At 44.6% G+C, this 22,111-nt stretch overlaps 1 protein-coding gene across 1 annotated transcript in view; it reads left to right on the top strand.

Moving 5' to 3' along the window:
- Positions 1-22,111, top strand: part of ABCA1 (ATP binding cassette subfamily A member 1) — a 102,813-nt gene that overhangs the window by 29,795 nt on the left and 50,907 nt on the right. The window contains 6 exon segments of the mRNA XM_048503179.1: positions 2,305-2,426; positions 2,616-2,807; positions 8,305-8,391; positions 18,236-18,476; positions 18,688-18,827; positions 19,930-20,046. Of these exon segments, the coding sequence (XP_048359136.1) occupies positions 2,305-2,426; positions 2,616-2,807; positions 8,305-8,391; positions 18,236-18,476; positions 18,688-18,827; positions 19,930-20,046 (899 nt within the window).

The following is a 22,111-nucleotide window of genomic DNA, read 5'->3' as shown; positions in this document are numbered from 1 at the left end:
CTGTGCGTTTCTTCTTGTAAGCAGTTGATCCAATTAACATTACAAAAATCTCAGGCGGCCTTGTGTTTGGGCAGCTGCTGCCCTCTCAGGATCCAGCAGTGTGAGGGAATACAGGCTACCTCATGTTGTCTCTAGGACCACTTTTATCACAGAGGTTGTTTTGTTGTTTTCTGTCATCCATTAGAAGAAGAAGAAGAAGAGTTTGGATTTATATCCCCCCCTTTCTCTCCTGTAGGAGACTCAAAGGGGCTTACAATCTCCTTGCCCTTCCCACCTCACAACAAACACCCTGTGAGGTAGGTGGGGCTGAGAGAGCTCAGAAGAGCTGTGACTAGCCCAAGGTCACCCAGCTGGCATGTGTGGGAGTGCACAGGCTAATCTGAATTCCCCAGATAAGCCTCCACAGCTCAGGCGGCAGAGCAGAGAATCAAACCCGGTTCCTCCAGATTAGATATACGAGCTCTTAACCTCCTACGCCACTGTGTAGTGAAGGAAGTCCTTATTAGGTTTCCACAGTTCCAGAAAGAGAACATAGTGTGTCTTGATTTGAACTGAGGAATGTTTAAAGTGTGGGACAGGGACACTGATTAATTCCCAGGTTCAATATTTGAGGAAAGGGGGGAAAAATATGCATGCGTAATTTAGATAAGCGGTTTTCCAAAATTTTGCCCTTTGAGATTCCCTGGGCAATGTTTAAGTGTTCCTCAGTAAAAAGTTCAATAATAGTGGATAAAGTTTCCCTAGAGTACAACTTAACCACCGTTAGTGAACTCATGGTGAGTTGGGTCATCTTCACTTCAAGCTTGACACAAAATATAAGAAGGAGCTTTAGCAAAGATGTTGGAAATAACATTGTCTTCAAAGATCAATCAACCCAGACATATATGAAGGCTCCTGAAAACCCTACGGGGTTGCCGTAAGTAAGCTGTGACTTAACAGTTAGAGTTGCTACTAAATTTGATCTAAAGTGAAATTTCAAGGCAACGATGGATGGAGACTCTTGCCTTGAGCACATTGTCTGAAGAATTCCAAAAGAAGTAAACGTTGTACTGATGAGGTTAACGTAATACCTTTGGGGGTTCAGGCAGGGTGGGGAAAGGCTCCTAAATTGGCACTTGGTTTGCCTGACTCAGGCCTCAAAGTGAATTTGTCAGTTGTGGCCAGTGGTAGGATTCAAATAATTTAACAACCAGTTCCGAAAGGACTCAGTGGTGGGATTACAACCATTCTCTGAACTAGACAAAAAATTAGCTACCGGTTCTACCAAATACGAATAGGCTGAATCCCACCACTGGTTGTGGCTCATATGGAACGTTGGCCAGTTTCGTAGCCATTGGTGTGGTAGGTTTTTGTTCTGTTCCTTGAGTTTTGATGCCAGCCAAAGAGTTGTGAGAAAACTTTCAATGTGCAGGGTAAAATGTTACACACTCCTCCTTGCTGGCGAGTACTTTGTTTTCTCTCGGACGGAATCTGCTTCGTAATTTTTCTTGACTTCCGTATCTATCAGATGTAATAATTATTTTAGCGTTCACACCATGGAGTACAGTATTTGGCTTGCCTGCAAGGATTTCCCTGCTGCAGCTTCCAGAGAAAACCTTACATTATACTGAGTTAGACCACTGGTCTTTTAGTAGTCTGCCCTGAGTGGCAGCCGTTCTCCAGGGTATCAGATCGATTTCGTTCATATTATTTATGATCTGATCCTTTTAAAATTGGAGATGCCAGGGATTGAACCTAGAACCGTGGTGGCAAACCTGTGACACTCCAGATGTTCATGGACTACAATTCCCATTAGTCCCTGCCAGCATGGACAATTGGCCATGCTGCAGGGGCTGGTGGGAATTGTAGTCCATAAACATCTGGAGTGTCATAGGTTCACCACCATGGACCTAGAATCCTCTGTATGCAAAGTAGATGTTCTGCTACTGAACCCTCTCCCGCTTCCTTCAAAGACCCCTCAAGGCTATAGGTCTTCTAGGGCAGCACCCCGTGATATGCAAGCAGTTGATGCACCCCATGCATGTGTGCGAGCACTTTGCACTAGTGTACAGCCGTGGGAATGATTCAGTTTAATTCCAGTTTAATTATCATGGCTTTCCCTGTTACAGCCCTGTTGGTTATAATTGGGCAAGTATATTGATGAATAATTTCATATTGAGAAATGCTTATGCAGAACAATGGTTCTGAGAGTTCTTGGAGAACAACACATGACTTTTAAACCAGTTTAAGCTTGTAATTTTGGACATGCCTTATGATTTGTTTTAAATAAACACAGAATGTGTTTTTTTTTTAATCACCTGACAGGAGTCAAACTCCGGGATTTCCTGGTTGCCAATGAGACGTTCTCTGACTTCCTCCATTGGAATACTTCCCTACCAAGATTTGCAGTGGATGAAATACTGAACTCTAAGGTCAATCTTGAAAGGGTGAGTTACATTCTCACATGTCATGTAGGATGTATATAGTCGAGTATAGAAAGCAATTAAAGCAAAAGACGGTAGTTTTTTTACATCTTAAATAGCATGAATAGTACTTCCAGAAAAACTAGTTTATCTTTAGTATCAGGAATGATATAGTAAGGGAACTTTGTAACCTCTGGTCAATTACTTTTCTAGATCATTACATCTGGCTACCAGATGAGGATGAAAGACCTTTGCAATTCAACAAAGCTGTCTGAGTTTCTTATGATCTCAAACCCAGCAGTAGCCATGGCCAGTGATGCGTTGATTTGCCTCATGCCCAAGGATAAACTTGCTTCTGCAGAGAAGGTGTTCCAGGCTAACCTAGACATTGTAAAGCCATTTATGGTAAGTGTGATCATAAACTTTGATTTAATGAGAATGGGTCAGAAGTTCCCGACCTTTGTGAGCTTGCGAGCACATTTGGGATTCTGGCACAGCATGGTGACAAAATAGCTGCCACAAAATGGCTGCCATAGGAGGCAGAGCCAGTCACAAAATGGCTGCCAAGGCCTAACTCCAGTAACACAGTGCTATGGGGGCAGCTGCTGCCAAAGCAATATTTAAAAAATCTGTACAGCCAATCAGATTGCTAATAGTTAATGAGAAACCTTGCTGGGCATAAGGCCTACCCGGCCCCACCCACTCCCTAAAAATACAGCATTTACAGTATAGGTTTGTGTAAGAGACATATATCAGGTGCTTTTATAATGACAATAAGGTCAAAGTTATCAGCCAGAGGTGCTAAGTTTTATGTTAGTATTTGATCTGTCTCAGGTCCATATTGCTGTTCAGCTGTTATGTGATCCAGTAGGTGGAGAAATCGGAGAATCTGGCATTATCCCAAGTGATGTCCAATCAAGAAAGTTAGGACATTATCTCATTAGCAGATGTGTTGTCCATTTGTGCAGTGGTGCATTGTGGTGTTGCCTATCTAGCCTGGTATTCACAGACTTGAGAGGACAGTATTCATTTGACATGCAAGGAATAGCTTTGTAATCTCAGCCAGAGATGGGTTTCCAAAGCATTTGTAACTATTTATTTTGCAGTTTCATCATTTACACTGCTTTGAGGCTGCTTGGGGATTGGCACATGAAATAAGAGGTGGCCAGTTTTTCCATGATTAAATTAATGCAGGTGTAACATTGACTCCTTGCAAACCATAATTAGCTTTGGGGATGCACAGATGTTCCTTTCCTTGCATTCACTGCTCCGCAGTTCCTGTCTTAGCTAACATTTGAAACCATGGCTTGAAGTCATTTTCACAATTTGGTTATGATGGAACTTGGTTGGCATTGGTTAACCCATCAACCTACATCTGGTTTTGCTACTTGGAACCAGGGACTCTGATTCATTATTAATATTTTAAAAGAGAAAAGGTATGTCCTTTGATGATTTTTTCCCCCTTTAAAATGCTAATAACAAAGCGAGGACCCCAGTTTCAAACAGGAAAACTGAAAATAGGAAATTGAAAGATTGATGACCCAATCTGGGGTGCGGGGGTGGGGAATACATTTGTGGAGATGGTGCACGCCCATGCTGGTAGATTTGCCCTCCCCAGGGCACTTGCCCCGGTGGAGGGGCAAACATGCTGGGGGGGGGGGATGCCACATCTCTCCAGGACGCCTGGAGTTGGGGTTGGCCCCCACAACAGCTCTCCCGCGGCGCTGGTGGCCTTATTGTTGCAGCATGGGCATGCCCGGGGGTAAAGCCAACATTCCTCAGCTTCTACCCCAGCTCTGTGGCCAGTTACATCATGGCCCAGGCCTTGGACTTATGCTACTCTTTGAGGTGGTATACATCCATTAAGCCATATGGAGGGCTTTCCAGTGCAGGGTTTGGGGTTTCTTTTCCCTTTTCTGCCTCACTGGAGGTGGCAAAGTGGCAAAGCAGCAATTCTGTCCCCAGCTGGCTGCGGCTCTGGATTTGGCTGCCCACATTCCCTTCTTTTGCTGCATATCCCTGGGCAAATTGAGGTTGCACAGACCTATAAATATATATATTTATGGATGGACTGAGATATGTCTGCCTGAGCTTTCTCTTTGGGACCTGCATGTATATTTTATTATTTATCAGGATGTGTCACTTTTCTGTAGTGATTTAGAATGTTGGCTGGGATTTGGGAAACTCACATTGGGAATCCTACTTCACCATGGAAGCTAATTGGGTGCCCTTGGGCCAATCACACAGTCTCAGCCTCACCTACATTACTGGGTTGTTGTGAGGATAGAAAGGAGGAACAGAGAAAGATGTAAGACACTTTGGGTCCCTGTTGTTGAGAAAAGTGGCATAGTAAGTAAGTAAGTAAGTAAGTAAGTAAGTAAGTAAGTAAGTAAGTAAGTAAGTAAGTAAATAAATAAATAAATAAATAAATAAATATTAAAGCCCAAGAGACAAGTGCTTGCCATAGGCCACTTACAATCCAGATTTTCCTGTAACAGGTTTGTGGGTACACACAAAAAGTGATCAAGCCTCCCACTCACTTCCATCTCACAGCACATCTTGGTTTTAGAAAGTTACCTGCCTTGAAGGAATTGTTATTCATCCTGGCCAGGTGGCTAATAGCTATATAGTTTTAAAAAACCTTATGTGAAAGAGAGCGCAAGGAAGAAGGTTTTAAAACAGAAAAGATGACTGCGATGAATCAGACCCAAGGTTTTGCATCTGTGGTTGCATACGGTATATCCCAGTCGGTATGACTGGTGCGCATTTCAAAATGCAATGCTGGTAAATGAGGAGTGGAAACTTATCCTGAATCACTGAAGCATCATGCTGGCAGGGGATGATGGGAACTGTAGTCCACAACATCTGGAAGGCCATGAGTTTGACACCTGTGACCGAGAGGTTTGAAGTCACTTTGTTCTCTTTCAGTGGCAGTGTTATTACAAATGGTGGCTGCAAAGATGATTCAAAATGGGATTTTTCTAGTAACTAAATACCCACTTATGCATAGGTACGTGCCTGGCCAGCAAGAGGGTTTGTTGGAAGAACTCTTGAGAGGGAAATATAGGTCAGGACGGGAGACCCATAACCACAACCATCAGTTGCTCAAAAGCCTTTAATCGTCGTCGATTAAACTCTGCCGCAATTTCTTGCCTGTTTATCCTCCGAACAGTGACGGAAGTTGATAGGAGAGATAGTGACTGGACTAAGTTGCTTAGTAAACTTTGTGGCCAAGCAGAGATTTGAACCTTACTTGCCTAGTTTCACTCTGAGAGCTTTCTCCACTCTGCTCTGCTTGTGATTAAGAAAGGTCCTTGCTACATGTTGCATGTCATTCTGAAATCTCCCATTTTATTAAGAGGGAAGGAAGGAATTTGTAACGCCCGTGATTCTAGGAACAAAAATGTTGAACCTTAGTCCACTAAAGTCTTAGAAATCCATTGTGGCTTTTCTTGGGCAGAAACTCGTAAACATATACTCAGCATAACCCCAGAGTTCTCATCTCTCCCCATGACCCTTTTTACAAAATCTTAAGTATTGCTTCTTTCCTCAGTCCTTGTCATAAAAACCCAGAAAAAAATGTACTGAATTCTCGAAAACCAGACCCAGATTTTGTAACCTCACGCTGCACAAACTGGGACACGCAGCACGAAGTTACACAACAGATTGTTGTGGGTTTTCCAGGCTGTGTGGCCATGGTCTGGTAGATCTACCCGGAAAACCCACAACAACCAGTTGAATCCGGCCGTGAAAGCCTTTGACAATACATTACACAACAGAGTTAGTGGGTTTGTTACGTTTTTCATACTCAGCAAGGGTAAGTGGTACCGATATTAAATGATTCTGCTTTTTCAAATGGAAAAAAGTAATAGTCACAGCTTCTCGGAGCTCTCTCAGCCCCACCTACCTCACAGGGTGTTTGTTGTGAGGGGGAAAGGGCAAGGAGATTGTAAGCCCCTTTGAGTCTCCTGCAGGAGAGAAAGGGGGGATATACATCCAAACTCCTCCTCCTCCTCCTCCTCCTCCTCCTCCTCTTCTTCTTCTTCTTCCTCCTCCTCCTCCTCCTCCTCCTCCTCCTCCTCCTCCTCCTCCTCCTCCTCCTCCTCCTCCTCTTCTTCTTCTTCTTCCTCCTCCTCCTCCTCCTCCTCCTCCTCCTCCTCCTCCTCCTCCTCTTCTTCTTCTTCTTCTTCTTCTTCTTCTTCTTCTTCTTCTTCTTCTTCTTCTTCTTCTTCTTCTTCTTCTTCTTCTTCTTCTTCTTCTTCTTCTTCTTCTTCTTCTTCTTCTTCTTCTTCTTCTTCTTCTATCAGCTCATAAGAATCAGCCATGCTTTCTGCGGGGTGCATGCGTAGTGCTTTTTTTTTTTTTTGCCATCAAGTCACAGCTGACAGGCAAGGCAAGAAATGTCCAGAGGTGGTTTGCCGTTGCCTGCCTCCACGTCACAGCCCTGATATTCCTTCGAGGTCACCCACCCAAATACTTGCCAGGGCTGACACTGCCTAGCTTCTGAGATGATACAAGTTCATGCTCGCCTGGGTCTATCCATGTCATACCCCCACTTTATCTTCTCTATATATAAAAAGCTAACAGTGGCTTTGTTAGTCATGCCCTAACACCGAAACGGCTAGATGGATCGCCCCCAAATTTTCACATGACGTTCCTCCCTGTTGTGGGCAGGTAATCGGACCTTCAAATCGCCGAAAGTCCATACCTGAGCCAGGTAAAACGTCTTTTTCCTGGCGCACCAGGCCATGAAGCTGTTTGTGTTTAACTGTCACCCTTAGAATATTCGTGCAGCCTGTCTGTCTGTGGCCTGAGGGCTTGGTATGAGGGCTTAGAATGTTCGTGCAGATGGGCAGAGATGAGCAGTGAAAACAGTAAATAGGTAACACTGTTAGGTAATACGAGTGGAAGTGAAACACATACACACTTTGCCGTGTGAGACGTCAGGTGGGGTTCCCCCCCCCCCCACAGGTAACTTTCACTCTCTGTGCCTCACCCACTGCTACCACACAATACACATCCAGCTCTTCCTCACACACCTCACTCTGCCCACCCTCACATCCAACCACCACTTACCCACTTCCTCACCCATATTCACCACAGCTCTGTTTTACTAAAAGCGAGCTGGACTTTGCCTTTTTCTTCTAAGAAAATCCGCAGGGTGGGGGCGAACCAACACTACTGGCTCCGCTTCTTTTGCACGTGGCCCTTTAAGAACCCAGGGAGCTGGCCTCGATCTGAGCGCCTCACCACCCTGCCTCTGCTGCCTGACTGGGATAGTCTCCTTGCCCCAGTTCTGCCTTACCCAAGCCAGGACTGTGCGTGTCAACCAGCCTCATGGACAGCGGGATTCGCACTCTGGACAGTTCCATTGTGGAATGGAAAGGGTTACATTATGCTAAAAAACCCAGACACCACCATATAACGATGTGCATTGAAAAGGGAAAGAGGGATTCCATTTGACCACCCCAAAAGGCTATGCTGTGGATCATTGGACCTGCATGGACATCTGTGTGGGTTGCGGACTGTGATGAGAAGGACAATTGCCACAGCAACGCATGGCCGGGCCCCGCTAGTTGTTTATAGCAGTAGTCATTTGTTAGTGTCTGGTGAAGTGGCTAGATGTGTAAGTGACCCTGATCTGAAAGATATGTGGGGGAAGAGGGATGGACATATTCCCCTTCCTGAATGACATCGCTGTTATACAGGCAGTAGTGGCTTCAATTTATTGGCATGTGATTCCTGAAGTTTCTTTTCCAGCTCCCAGCAGGCACCCCTGCTTGTTGAATATGCCTTTTGCCCATCTTTTCATGGCAACTTGAATGCAAGTAGTCCTGTTGGTTCCTGTTTCTTTAGTTTAGAACTGCAATGATTTCATTCCAAATCACTTTGTCTTTTCCAGAAAGGGATCACCGCCAACTCCACTTTACAGGGTCTGAAAGAAGCTGCAGAGACTTTGTTGGAGAGCCTCGGAAAGCTCCTGAAAGAGGTAGGTCACACCTCTTTTATGCCTGTGCCTGAGTTCGTGAATTCAGTCATATTTAATAGTTATAGTGATGCTTACACCAGATCTGCAATGTGAATGGGTGCACTTCTGCTGTGTATTCATAGTAGGATTACCAGACCAAGCCTGGCAACCGGCAGGAGAGGTTGGGGCGGGGATATGGTGGGAGCAATCCTAAGAGCACGATGATGCGACTTCAGGGAGAAACCCAGAAGCAACAGCTGTATAAGAAGAAGAAGAGTTGGATTTATATCCCCTCTTTCTCTCCTGTAAGGAGACTCAAAGGGGCTGACAATCTCCTTTCCTTTCCCCCCTCACAACAAACACCCTCTGAGGTAGGTGGGGCTGAGAGAACCCCGAAGAACTGTGACTAGCCCAAGGTCACCCAGCTGGCGTGTGTGGGAGTGCACAGGCTAATCTGAATTCTCCAGATAAGCCTCCATAGCTCAAGCAGCAGAGCGGGGAATCAAACCCGGTTCCTCCAGATTGGAGTGCATCTGCTCTTAACCACTATGTCACCACTGCTCTCCGAAGCTTTAGGAATGGATAGCAACTCTGTGGTTTTAGCATAAAGGTGAAACAACACGAAGTTTTTGACAGTTCCTAGACCTTTGCTTCCAGGCTTTCCCTGGACATGACATCATTGTGCTCACAATGCTGTTGAGTTGTCCCCCTCCCACTGCCACTTCAATTGGTGACAGGCAACAGGAATTTGGACCGGCTGGGGACTTGGCAGCCCTGATTCCCATAGACCTCTTCCAGACATACACAGATGGGACAGCCTGAGGCCATTCCAATTGAAACACCTATTCTACTGCTATTAGGGTATGCAGTGCCTTGGTTATACCTACTCACATGCCAAGAGAGATGGCCAATAAATTTTCTTGATAAATGAAAAAGACCATGGGTTCAGCAGGGTTGTAACTCTTAGGATGGCACTGTAAGCCATACCAAGTGAGCCTCCACTTACCCACTTGTAGAAAATGGCTCCTGGGAGATGACATTTCCCTGTAGGAAGAGTCCATCCTGGGACATTATTAAAAATGTTGTTCATCCACCCTCCCATGTCAGCCATGTAGATGTGCTGTGTACCATGATGCGAGCACACCAGAAGGACACTGTGAGCCAGAAACTGAAGCACCACTTGATATACACAATTCCATAACTCATGTCCCAGGATTAGAAATAGGTTCTAGAACAGCCATTCTCAACTAGGGTTCCGTGGTATCCTGGGGTGCCGTGAGCATGTCCCAGGGGTACCGCGGCAACACTACCGCCCGCCCCCCTCATTTTTGTGGTGTCTCCCACCGGTGCCAACAAGGACATGGAGCTGGCCCATGGGGCAGGGCCTGCCGCAAGGTCAGCAGCCACCCCTCCCCCCAGTGCTTCCCTTCACCCTGGGGGGGGGGAAGGTGGGGTGTGTGGCAAGCAGGAGCAATGGGAGGGGAAGGTGGGGGGTGGCGGCAGGGGTACCGTGAGATATGAAGAGTGAGGTCAAGGGTACCCTGACCTCGAAAAGGTTGGGAAACAGTGTTCTAGAAGAAAACCTGAATTTGGGTGTGAAGTGTGGAGGGCTGATTTTCAACAGATTGTTGGGATGCAAGGTCCTAAAATTATGGGTGGACGTGGGTGAAATTTGGTTGAGTTAAAGAACCCAGCAGAGGAATTGCAGTTAAAATGGCTAGGGTGACTGGAGACAGCCTTGTTAATCTGGCCCTTTGAGTAAAAGCTCTAAATTGTTTCCTGAGCTCAGTCCTGCCAACCTTTTATGTGAAGTGCTTTCTTTAAAAAAAAATGTTTTCTCCTCTTTCTGAAAGTTGCCATTTGAATCAAATAAAAAAGAAGCAACTCCCAAGTGCTCCTATTGTGTGTATTTTACGGCCCATCGGTGATGGAGCTTTTCGGCCCTGAACTCTAATAACCTCTCGGTGAGCTTTCTAAGGTCATTCGAGATGGTTGAGAATTTCGCCTCCACGGAAGAGGCCGAGTGAGACATACTCCACCCTCATTCTGCATTCACAGGGAAAGCTCCATTTCCTGAGGGGGAAAGTTGCACCCTGCTGAATTCTAGAACCGGCAACGGTTTCCTTGACTGAAAAGTGGAAATGGATAAACAAAAGTTGTTGGAATAAAGATAAAATGACAGACAGTGAACAGAGGAAACTGGCTGTCCTGCGAGTTCAAATTGTACTTCTCTCTCTCTCTCTGTTTCTGTTTCTCTCTGTTTTTGCCTTGAGCTTTCTGGTTCCAGCTGTTTCCTGTTGCATCACACGGTGGTTCAGTCTCTCTTTTTGTTATCCGAGTTAAAACAAATGAAACCATGTGACATTCTTTTTGCTGATGTTGCTGCTTTGTTCAGGAACATGACTTTTTGGGCAGTTTTCCCAAGCAGTAGTCACTACCTTCCCTGCAACTCTATTCAAGTACAGCACAAAAGCTACCTTTGAATTCTCTTTTGATGTCTGTGATGGGGAACCTTACACTTTAGCATGAAAACACAAAATGGGTTTTCATTTGGGTGGCTTGCTGAATTTTCTTTGGGGGAAAGGAGATTTATTTCCATCACTTGATTGCCCTAGAAGTGAAGTGTGAATTGAGTTAATGGGATTGCATCCGGGGCTTGTGTTTGTGTTTGAAAACAATAAAACATCCTGGTAGACAATACTGATATATATACACAAATCTGTTTCAAGGTGTACAAATGTTATTGGTTGTTAGATGTTGAACGTTTAATGTGGGGCCTTTAAAATGGTGAAAAGCAAGGCCAGGTGGTAAGTTTAACCAGCAGCTCTAGTGAAAATTGACTAGCCTGTTAACACTTGGCAACTGAGAACAGAAGGAGTGTATTGGAATGATGTCTTCTGAGGCATTAATTGAAGTCCAAGCTATGCTGAAATTCATTTTCAGGATTTTACGCCATTGGTGCATCTGCCTGATCTCATTCACATAAAATTAATCAGGCTTCCTGATTTTGGAATGGCTGTTGCAGCAGCACTGATAGTTGCAGGCATCTCTAAGTCCCCTCGCCCCCCGCCAACTACAGCATTCTGTTATTTGTTTGCTTTCTTGGTCCCAACAATTCCTGTCTTCTGACAGAAAAAAAGAAAAACTCATGACAAATGGGAGTAGTAGTACCTGCCTTATATGTATGTTAAGTGCCGTTAAGTTGCTTCCAACTTATGGTGACTCTATGAATTAATGGCCTCCGAATTATCAGAGGCATACCCAGGGGAAATAGTTCCCAGGGCAACACCTGCACCTGACTTACCTTAGCTGGTGGGGCCGGGCCTGGTGGCGGGCGGCTCAGGTGGGTGCACTGGGGAGTGCAGGAGCCGGCCTACAGCTTCGGTGTCCACCTGAGCAACACAGAGGGAGCTGTTGGGTGCCCCCATGTGATCAAATGGTATGTGCGGTACACCACTGCCTATTATTACCAGACTTGCTCAGGTGTTGCAAACTGAGAGAAAGACAAGAGAGGGCAAGGTTCAAGGTAGAGAGTTTATTTATCTCTTCTAGATCCTATGCTTTTTGCAATTTGCTTCTTCTTTTTGTGTGAGATCTCCTGATGAAGCAGATTGCAAAGTCCACAGGGATCTAGAAGTGCTAAATAAACACTCTACCTTGCATTTTGCAATAGCTCCCATTGTCTTTTCCTGTCAACTGGTGCAGCCTCATTTTCTCCTGCTTGAAAGCTGAAGTCCACGGCTTCCATCTCGTGTTGGGTCTTCCTCTTTTCCTGTGGCCTTCAACTTTTCCTAGCATTATTATCTTTTCCCATTGATTCTTGTCTTCTCATAATATGATCAAAATACAATAGCCTCAGTTCAGTCATTTTAGCTTATTTTTCTTTTTGGCATCCCATGACATCCACAAGACTCTCCTTCAACAGCAGATTTCAGATGAATCCGCTTTCTTCTTATCCTTTTTCTTCATTGCCCAACTTCCATGTGCATGCATAGTCGTCTTTCATTAGAAGAAACCAGGCCACACGCAAGGATGCTAAGAGGCTTCTCTGCTGACACTTGCAGTTCTTGGTTCTGACAGTTGCTGATACAGTCACTCGCAAAGTTTCTGAGTGCTTGGAGGCTTGCTTTATTATATTACATTTTAAATATACACAACAACACCTATTAAGTCACTGCTGGGTCAGAAAAGTGTGCTCACAGAACAATGAACTGTTCTGGATTCACAGCACTATTGCTTGGAGCAAATTGTGTGAATTGCCATTTCTGACAAGTTGTTCTCCCAATTAGGGAGAGCCGTCCAGTGCTTTAATTCTGATTTGAGTAGCCCATTGTTCCTAAAAGTGTTACTTTAGACTACAGGTGGAAACAAATGTGATTAAGCGTTCCTTTAAACCCCCCCCCCCCCACACACACACACCCTATCGAATACCAGGTGTCAGAAGAATTCTAGCCTCGCCTTGTCATTGATTATTGGGGTGTGTGTGTTGGTCTCAAATATGAAAATAACTCCTTATTTGCAGCCTGAAGTGGTACTAACTAGAAGCCGTACTTTGAAGCGAACCCTTCTTTGTTTATCCTGATTTTGACTAGCCTTCATGGCTAGTCAAGACTCCATTCTTGTTTGGAATGAATGGACTTTTTCATTGCTAGACCACATAGATTAAGTCCATCTATCGAAATTAAGACATAGGGACCTCAGATTCTCCCTTTAAATCCATGCCGAAGAGGGTGGATTTAAAAGGAGAATCTGGGGAAATTTGGGGGTACCTGCTGTCAGGGGTGACATTGTTAAGCTAGCAGCACCAATATTTCAGGGTATCTTTAGGAGACTCTCCTTCTGATACTACCCAGGTTTGGTGAAGTTTGGTTAAGGGGGTCCAAAGTTATGGACCTTCAAAGGTATAGCCCCCATCTTCTATTAGCTCCCATTGGAAAAAATGGAGGATGGGACACCCCCTTTGGGAGTCCATAATTTTGGACCCCCTGAACCAAACCTCACCAAACATGGATGGTGTCATCCGGAGAGTTTCCCAAAAAATCCCTGAATTTGTGGTGCTGCTAGCCTAAAAGCTGCGCTCCCTACAGGCCAAAAACTGAAAAAAACACTAAAAATACAAAAAACCCACAAACGGGGGGGGGAGGGACAGAACTTTGGACAGGGGGGGGGGGTTGAACCCAGGAACCCCCCCTTACCTACGTCCTTGAATATCATCCATTCTCCCACGTGCTTGGTTTCAGATGTTTAGTGGAAACATTGTCCTTGCAGAGCAGCTGTTGATTTTTTTAAAAAAATTATCATTGTTATCACTATTGCTTCTGGTGTCTCTCTTCCCCTTTGCTGCTTCTCTGTTGGTCATTGGTTTTTGCTTTTGATTGATTTGTTAAACGTTGTTCTAGCCTCCTTCGAAAGGTCCTTGGTGTACAGAAAGATAGAATGTAAATGTTTTAAACAAGTATATAAATCTTCTCTCGTGGGCATTTACCACTGTGCTGTAAATCTTTTTTGTGGTGACCAGCAACATTGAGTTGACTCTGACGCTCCTTGGAAAATACAGAGGTCCACAACCTTCAAGTTTGTCTCATATGAAATCTTACTACAGGATTAGGTTCTAAAATCTACTAGCCGTATACTAATTGGATCAGACTAGCATTTTGGGGAAAAAAATTAAGACTTGGAAATGTTGATCCCTTTCTTCCCTTAGCCACTTAAGGTGCTGAATAATATTAGTTCATTTAATTTGCCTTGCTGTGATTCTTTTTGAATTATCCCGTTGCTTTTCTCTGCATGCATCTTTTCACCTGTTACTAAGAGTTTTACAAAGCTGTTCTTGGCTGCATTTTGAACGTAGATAGGACAACAATTGGGATATATATTTCTGAAAAGCAAGCTAAGTGCCAAAACAGCAGCGAGGCTTTAAGAAAAGGACAGTATGTTCAACCCTTTAGCTAGCCAAAAGTCTTGCAGGACAAGCGGGCCCTACAAAATCATCTAAGAGCTAGGAGAAAGGAAAACTGATAGACCTCTGAGTCTTTTGAATCAGGGCATTCTATAGTTCATTCTAAATGGGATTACTTTGGAAGTTGTTGTTCTTTTTAACCATGTGAAACTGCCTTACACCAAGTCAGACCATTGGTTCATAAAAGCCAGCACTGCCTGGAGGCAGCAGTCCAATATGACATGGTGCCCCCTTACTGCCCTGCCCCTAGGGCAGTTACATCAGGGTCCCCTCATATTGAGGGGTCCTGCCATCCCCATGGGGTAGGTTTTAAATTGGGGTCGGACGTCTTTATTATGTATTATGGTTTTGTGCTGTTTTGGCGAGTTTTGGGTTATTTTATGGGATGGAGCCTATGTGTTTATTTGTATCGCAATCGCCTCCTGTTGGATGTTGTTAGCTTGAATGTTGTTCACTCGTCTCGATTCCTCTTCGTGACTCGGCGGTATACAAATTAAATAAAATAATAATAATAATAATAATAATAATAATAATAATAAGGCACCAATAATAATAATATGTAATAATAATAATAAATAATAATACTAACAATGCAATACACAATATCTAGGACCTATGAGGTGTTTTCATATTTCAACCTACTGCGCAGGTGTCAAACTCGCAGCCCTCCAGATGTTAAAGACTACAGTTCCCATCATCCCCTGCCAGCATGATGTAGTCTTTAACATCTGGAGGGCCGTGAGTTTGACACCTATGACCTACTGCTTGATTCTTTTAACTGGAGATGGTGGGGTTTGAACCAGTGGACCTTCTACGTGCCAGGATGATGCTGTATCACTGAGCCACAGGCCCTCCCCCAAAAGCAGCATCAGTGTTTAAATAAATTGATACATACATGTGTGAAAAGGAACACAAATAAAATGATCATAATCCATCAGTTCTTCATAAGCTTTGATTCTAAAGTACACATCTTGTTAAAGTTGGACAGAAAATAGAGAAAGGTTATTAATACTGCAATCAGGTGCCTGTTCACTGAAGAAGTAAATTCTGTTGTGCTTAAGAAGGTCTTGTTTTTAGAAAAATACACATTGGAATGCAGCCTTCAACAGCAATTTTTGAACTTTATAATTTATTTTGCATCAACCCATTGCCTTTGAATCATAGAATCGTAGAGTTGGAAGAGACCACAAGGGCCATCAAGTCCAACCCTCTGCAATGCAGGAACACGCAATCAAAGCACTCCTGATATATGCTGATCCAGCCTTTGTTTAAAAACCTCCAAAGAAGGAGACTCCTTTGCTGCCCAGGAGCTCGGTCTGCTCATTTCTTGGGCTGTTTGTACAGTCACTTGGATGGTGTCAGTCCTCCCTTCCTTCTTTTAAATTAAAGTGGCAGATCCAGGCAATCTCAAGGGCGGGGCTAACTGAATTCCTCAGTGCTGGTTAACTCTCTGAACCTTCCAGCTGCATGAAGTCATGGGCTTTAAGCACTCTGTAAGGAGGAATGAAGCCACATTTAAGGAACTGACAGCCAGTGAAGTTTCATGAACAGTGATGGCTCAGGATGGGCTGGGTTCAGGTTTTTATTCAGTCATGAGGCGAACAGACTGGGAAGTGAAAATGGTCCTTGAACAAGCCTAGCTGATCAGGTGCTATTGACATTGGCTAATCCCTCAAAATGGCGGTGAACTGGCACCAGTTACCAGTGATGGTTCTGTGTCAAGTGGAACCCTGAGGTACCCTGGCAAAGTTGCTGGGTTTGAATCCCACCAGCAACCCTCTGGGGCAGAGACAACCAGGAAATTTCACTGTAAGTTAAAGGGCCATCTGTGTGCCTGTTCCAGACTTGTTCAGTAGTCTTGGGCAAAAGTCATTGCTTCTATCCTAACCCACGTAAAAGGGCTGCGGTGCTGACTAAATTTGATACATTTAGAGAAAGAATGAGATACAGATGTGACAAACAGGAAGTTGTGACTTAGGTGTGTGCTGCTTTCTTTTCGGGATCTAATTTCACGCAATTCATTTTCCTGTTAGTCCTGGAAACCTACGTGGCTTTATCGTGCTGATGAATTGCTTCTCTGTTGTCACGTGGTGTGTCACAGAATCTTCCGGTTCACAAGGTGTTTCTTTTTCAGATGTTTTTGGAGGGGGAGGAGGTATGCCACACACCAGAAAAGCGCCTTCATTTTATGTATAGCAGATGCACATTGGCTGATGCACTTAACAGTGCTTCTAAAAATGTCATAAATCAAGCTAATCTGAGTTTACAGGATTTGACTGAAACCAAACTGCCTTGAGAAGTGTTTGGAAACTTCAGTTTGGTGCAGAATGCTGCAGCCAGGAAGTAGACTAGCGTGGGTTGTAGGAACCATATCACATCAGTCGTGGCCCATCTTCACTGGCTCCCTCTTTGGTCTAAGCACAGTTCAAAATGCTGGTGCTGACCTTCTAAGCCCTATATGGTTTTGGAGCCATTGACCTTGAGGATCCCCTAATCCATAGGTGTCAAACTCACGGCCCTCCAGATGAAATGGATTACAGTTCCCATCATCCCCTGCCAGGCCATTGCTGGCAGGGAATGATGGGAACTGTCGGCCATAACATCTGGAGGGCCACGAGTTTGACACCTATGCCCTAATCCCTTATGAACTTTCCCATTCACAATGGTCAGCTTTGGAGGCCCTGCTTTAGTGGCCTGTGCCTTCTGAGATGGGGTGGATGAAAACCTAGCAGAGGGCCTTCTCCGTCATGGCACCAAAGCTCTGGAATAGTTTCTCCAGAGAGATTTGTCCATCCCCTTCTATCACTGTTTTCTGCTAGCCTGTACACTCCCACACATGCCAGCTGGGTGACCTTGGGCTAGTCACAGCTTCTCGGAGTTCTCTCAGCCCCACCTACCTCACAGGGTGTTTGTTGTGAGGGGGGAAGGGCAAGGAGATTGTAAGCCCTTTTTGTTTCATTTGGCATTCTTTCGATGATCCTGTCTCCCTAACCCAATTTTTTTTGTATGTATTTCAGCTCTAGATTTTAAAATGTATGTTTTTAAATTGTTAGCTACTTTCGTAGCCTGGTAAAGGTGGAAAGTGGGATACAAATTCTGTAAATAAGTAAATAAAATAAATCTGTGTGGGGAGATTAGACGTCTGTGTGGGGAGATTGGACAGATTCATGGAGTATAAGTCCATCAATGGTTACTGGTTAGTCAGTCAATATTTATTTTGATATAAAATAAGCTCCAAAGATAAAAAAGATAATAGTTAAAATAAAATATGAGCCTCCATATACAGAGCTAGTATACCTCTGTAGACCAGTGCTGGGAGGCAGCATCAGGGGGAACTCTTGTCCAGTGGTGAGATCCAAACATTTTAGTAACAGGTTCCCATGGTGGTGGGATTCAAACTGGGTCGTAGTGCCAATGGGGCTGGGCGGGGCACAATGGGGGCGTGGTCAGGCATTCGGGGTGGGGCATTCCTGGGCGGGGCTGTGGCAAGGACGCAGCCGCTGCGCCGGTCCTTGGGCGGGAAACTAATGCACGCAGGCGCAGGCTGCCATGCACACTGGTGCACCTCCTGCTAGACTGCTTCAAGTTCTGCACGCTACTGCTGAGAGGAGGGGGGGTAACTAAGGCAAAAATCACGTGGCAAAATCACCAATTAGTAACCCTCTCTCAGCACACACAAATAATTAGTAACCTACTCTTGGGAACCTGTGAGAACCTGCTGGATCCCACCTCTGCCCTTGTCCTCTGTGGCTTGCTTGCTGGTCCTCCAGGATGACTGGTTCGTGAGACAAGATGCTGGACTATATGGACCACTGCTCTGATCCACTGAAGATCTCTTCCTATGTCCTTAATCCGTATTTGGGTCTTCATTAAGTTTTTTCTCCCTTTTTTCCTTTTGAACTGCAGCTTGTGACCATGAAAAGCTGGAGTGACATGAGGCAGGAAGTATTGTTTTTGAGCAATGTGAACCACACGAGTTCTTCTGCTGAAATCTACCAAGCAGTGTCCCGTATTGTTTGCGGCCATCCAGAAGGAGGGGGATTGCAAATCAAGTCTCTCAATTGGTTGGAAGACAATAATTACAAAGCCATCTTTGGTGTCAATAGCACAGATGAAGAGGGAGCTGATTTCTATGATAACTCCACAAGTAAGTTGCATCCACTGACAAAATGATTATTTTTGTTATTGTTTTGGGGGGCTTTGTGAGTGTATGTGCCTTCTGTGTCAGGCGATGCAGCGGGCTACATAAAATACGGAGCGATGGTGGGTAGATGCTCATTGGAAGTAATTTGTGAGGTTGGGTAGATGGATATTGTGTATTGAGCACCACCCATAGATTTTATTTCTTTTTTTTGAAGCACCCTACTGCAATGACCTCATGAAGACTCTGGAATCCAATCCACTTTCCCGCATTATATGGAGAGCCTTGAAGCCTTTACTTGTAGGAAAAGTCTTGTATACACCTGACACACCAGCAACGAGGGCAGTGATGTCCGAGGTAACTTTCCCGCATCTGGTTTCATTTCTACAGCAATCACATGGAAAGACCATCTGTATGCCCGCAAGCATTTTGCTGTCTGTCTCTGAAGGGAGCTAAAGCATTCTTGTTAATGTTTTCAGGAGGGAGTCATAGCCCACTGCTTGAGCACATGCCCTGCATTTGTAATGTTTCAGGTTCATCTCCTGTTAGTTCTCCCCTGAGCTAGAGGACATCTTGTGGGTGGTTCCCACTGTCCCATTGGGGAGGCAGGAAATGAAACTTCTCCTCTTCCTGTTGGGTGGAACCTCCCCCTGTTTCCTCAGTTTAGTTCCTGCCTCCAAGAGGAGCAGACTGTGGATGACCTGCTCTACTTTGACTCTCCTCTGGGCCTTTTTTCTCCTTCCTGATTTCAGCCCTTTCTCTCCATTACGGCTTGCAAGGCTACCCCCTCCTTCCTAGGAGCCTATTAGACCCTCGCTCTCTGTCTCCTCCCCCAAACCTTCCAGATCATGAGGCAGAGGTTGTTCTTGGACAACAGGGGCTAAGAAAGACCATTGCCTGAAACCCTGGAGGAGCCATTCCCATTTGGAGCAGACATTGCTGAGCTAGATGGACCCATTCAAGAATTGGCAACTCAAGACAGTGCAAAAGTTTTACCAAAAAAAAGTTACTAGCCATTTTTTTTCTTGTGGAAGGATGGGGAAATTGGCAAGTTTGGTGAACACAGCCATATCTTCCCCTAAGAAGGCATTAGCCAGTGACCGGACTCCAGCGGCAATCTGGTTACGACTGGCAGATCCTATGCCTTATGAAGCCATTCTGCTTGCTTAATACAATTCTGGTTGACTTCCAGTGTTCTCCACCTCATGTTTGACATTTGCTGACCTAAGAACTTGCTCAAAAACAAACAGGGCAAAAAAAATGGAGGGAGGGGAACAGAAACAATGGAGCTGCCCCCTTGCTGTTTTAACCTCAGGTATTCATTTAATCCCTGATTTTTGAACTCCCAGGAACAAAGCTGGGCTCAGGGGGGGAAGGGATGACAGAAATCTGGGATTCGCCATTTTCCGTTTGTTTTGCAATGTTGAGGTAACCTTTGCCTCTTTCACTGTTTTGCCAGGTAAACAAGACATTCCAGGAGCTAGGCGTCTTCCGTGATCTCGGAGGGATGTGGGAAGAGATAAGACCGAGGATACTGACTTTCATGGAGAAAAGCCAGGAAATGGACGTGGTTCGGGTCAGTACTCTGTAACCTGTTTTCCCCCTCCCTCAGATAACACCAGAAAGTCGTCCTGTGGACTGCATGCACGTCTTAAGTCTATTTGTTTCAGCACTGTGGCCGGCCCTTCAGCCTCAAGCTGATAGAAGCACATCTGTGTGGTAGCTAATTTCTTGCGACAAAGTTGCTTGTGCAGGGCTTCTTGCCTGTTCAACGTGACAGGATCCTAGCATGGAGGAGAAAAGGTGCTAGTCTCTCGACAGCATTTTCCTTTATGATTTCTCAAAGTGCCAGTTAAGATGATTTGTGTCACATAACTGAAGCAAATCCTGACTGGGGCATAAATCACCCTCACGGCACACTCCCTCCGAAGGCTGCCGTGAATGTGCTACTGTCAAGGGTATGACTCATATGAACGTGAAGGCGAGGGCTACTCAAGCACAGACAGCTTCGCATTCTGTTATGCTGATCGTCGCCATAATCATATAAAATGGATCTCAGAACTGCAGGAGGATGTGATTAAGTATTACCTCACCGGCTGTACGCAGGAACTGAGCTCAGGCCTCTCTGCCCCTGTCCAACTTGGTGGAAATTTATTCGATTTGGTTTGATTTATACCCCGCCCTTAAATGAGTGATACATTTAATAATCCACTGCAGAGAATAACAACAATAAATCACGTTCATTTTAAGTATTGTTTCAGAAGCTTTTCAGTCCAATTACAGCTGTGTTGCTCGGGGTGTTTCAAGTCTGGAGACTAGTGTGGTTCTGAGCTTTGACCTGGCTTCAAAGTGGAACGTGCTGTTCTGATCAGTGAGAAATCACACTTTTCCCTTTGATGCTCTCCCACCATCCAGATGGGTACTATACTCATTAATCATTACAGAATCTCCTCCTGAAAAATCAGGAATACTACCATATATACTCAAGTATAAGCAGACCCAAATGTAAGCCGAGGCACCTAATTTTGCCACTAAAACTGGGAAAACTTATTGACTCGCGTATAAGTCGAGGGTGGGAAATGCAGCAGCTGCTGGCAAATTTCAAAAATAAAAATAGATACCAATAAAATTACATTAATTGAGGAATCAATAGGTTAAATGTTTTTGAATATTTATTTCAAAGAAAAACAGTAAACTAGCTCTGTAAGTGGAAAAGCGAGTCAACAAAAACAATATAGTATCAACAATGACTTTAAAAATGCAAAAACCTTAACTCAACCAGCAACCAAGCTAAAACACAAGAGTTAAAATCCTTCAAAACTGGACCCTCACTCGAGTATAAGCTGAGGGGGGCTTTTTCTGCATTAAAAATGTTCTGGAAAAGTCAGCTTATACATGAGTATATACGGTATGTTCAAATCCAGGCAGTTTTGTTGAACCTAGACCAGTTGCTAGGGAAGGGGCCCAGGCCCAGACAGGAAGCTGTGAGTCGGCAGAGCTGGTACAGGTGAGAAGAGCATCACATGGTTGGCTTTGCATCTGTCAGGAAATGATTCTGTACCAGTTCCTTCATTCTTGGAAGCCACCCAGAGTGGTAAGAGCTGAGGAGAAATTCAGGTTGCAGGTTTACTGAAGAGGAAATTCTTTTGAAAGTAAAAAAAATCACAAAACCATAAAGAACACTGTGATGATAAATTCTAGAAATGGCCTTAAGCCAAGACTGTATTACAGCCGACTGTTTTCTTAACTGGACAGTGTCAGTTGTGGATGCCTTCCTTCCTTCCTGTACAACTGCTGCACAGTATAATAATAATCACCTCGAGCCTCTTGTGTCAATTGAAGGCTTCTTGGAGGCTCATTCTGCACATGCAGAATAATGCACTTTCAAACTGCTTTCATTGCTCTTTGAAGCTGTGCGGAATAGCAAAATCCACTTGCAAACAGTTGTGAAAGTGGTTTGAAAACGCATTATTTTGCGTGTGCGGAAGGGGCCAGAGTGAAAGAAAGCTGGCTGAATGTAACTACAAGATCCTGGTATTAACATCATCTTTGGGGAGTCAGAGATTTGGCAACTATGAAGTGGGAACAGATCTACAAGTTTATGGTGACCAGATTTTGTACTCTGTTCACCATAAACTGGA

The sequence above is a fragment of the Sphaerodactylus townsendi genome, linkage group LG07 (genome assembly GCF_021028975.2).
Source record: "Sphaerodactylus townsendi isolate TG3544 linkage group LG07, MPM_Stown_v2.3, whole genome shotgun sequence".
Lineage (NCBI taxonomy): Eukaryota > Metazoa > Chordata > Lepidosauria > Squamata > Sphaerodactylidae > Sphaerodactylus > Sphaerodactylus townsendi.
The sequence above is the reverse complement of the archived record's forward strand: the minus strand, read 5'-3'. Positions and strand labels throughout refer to the sequence as shown.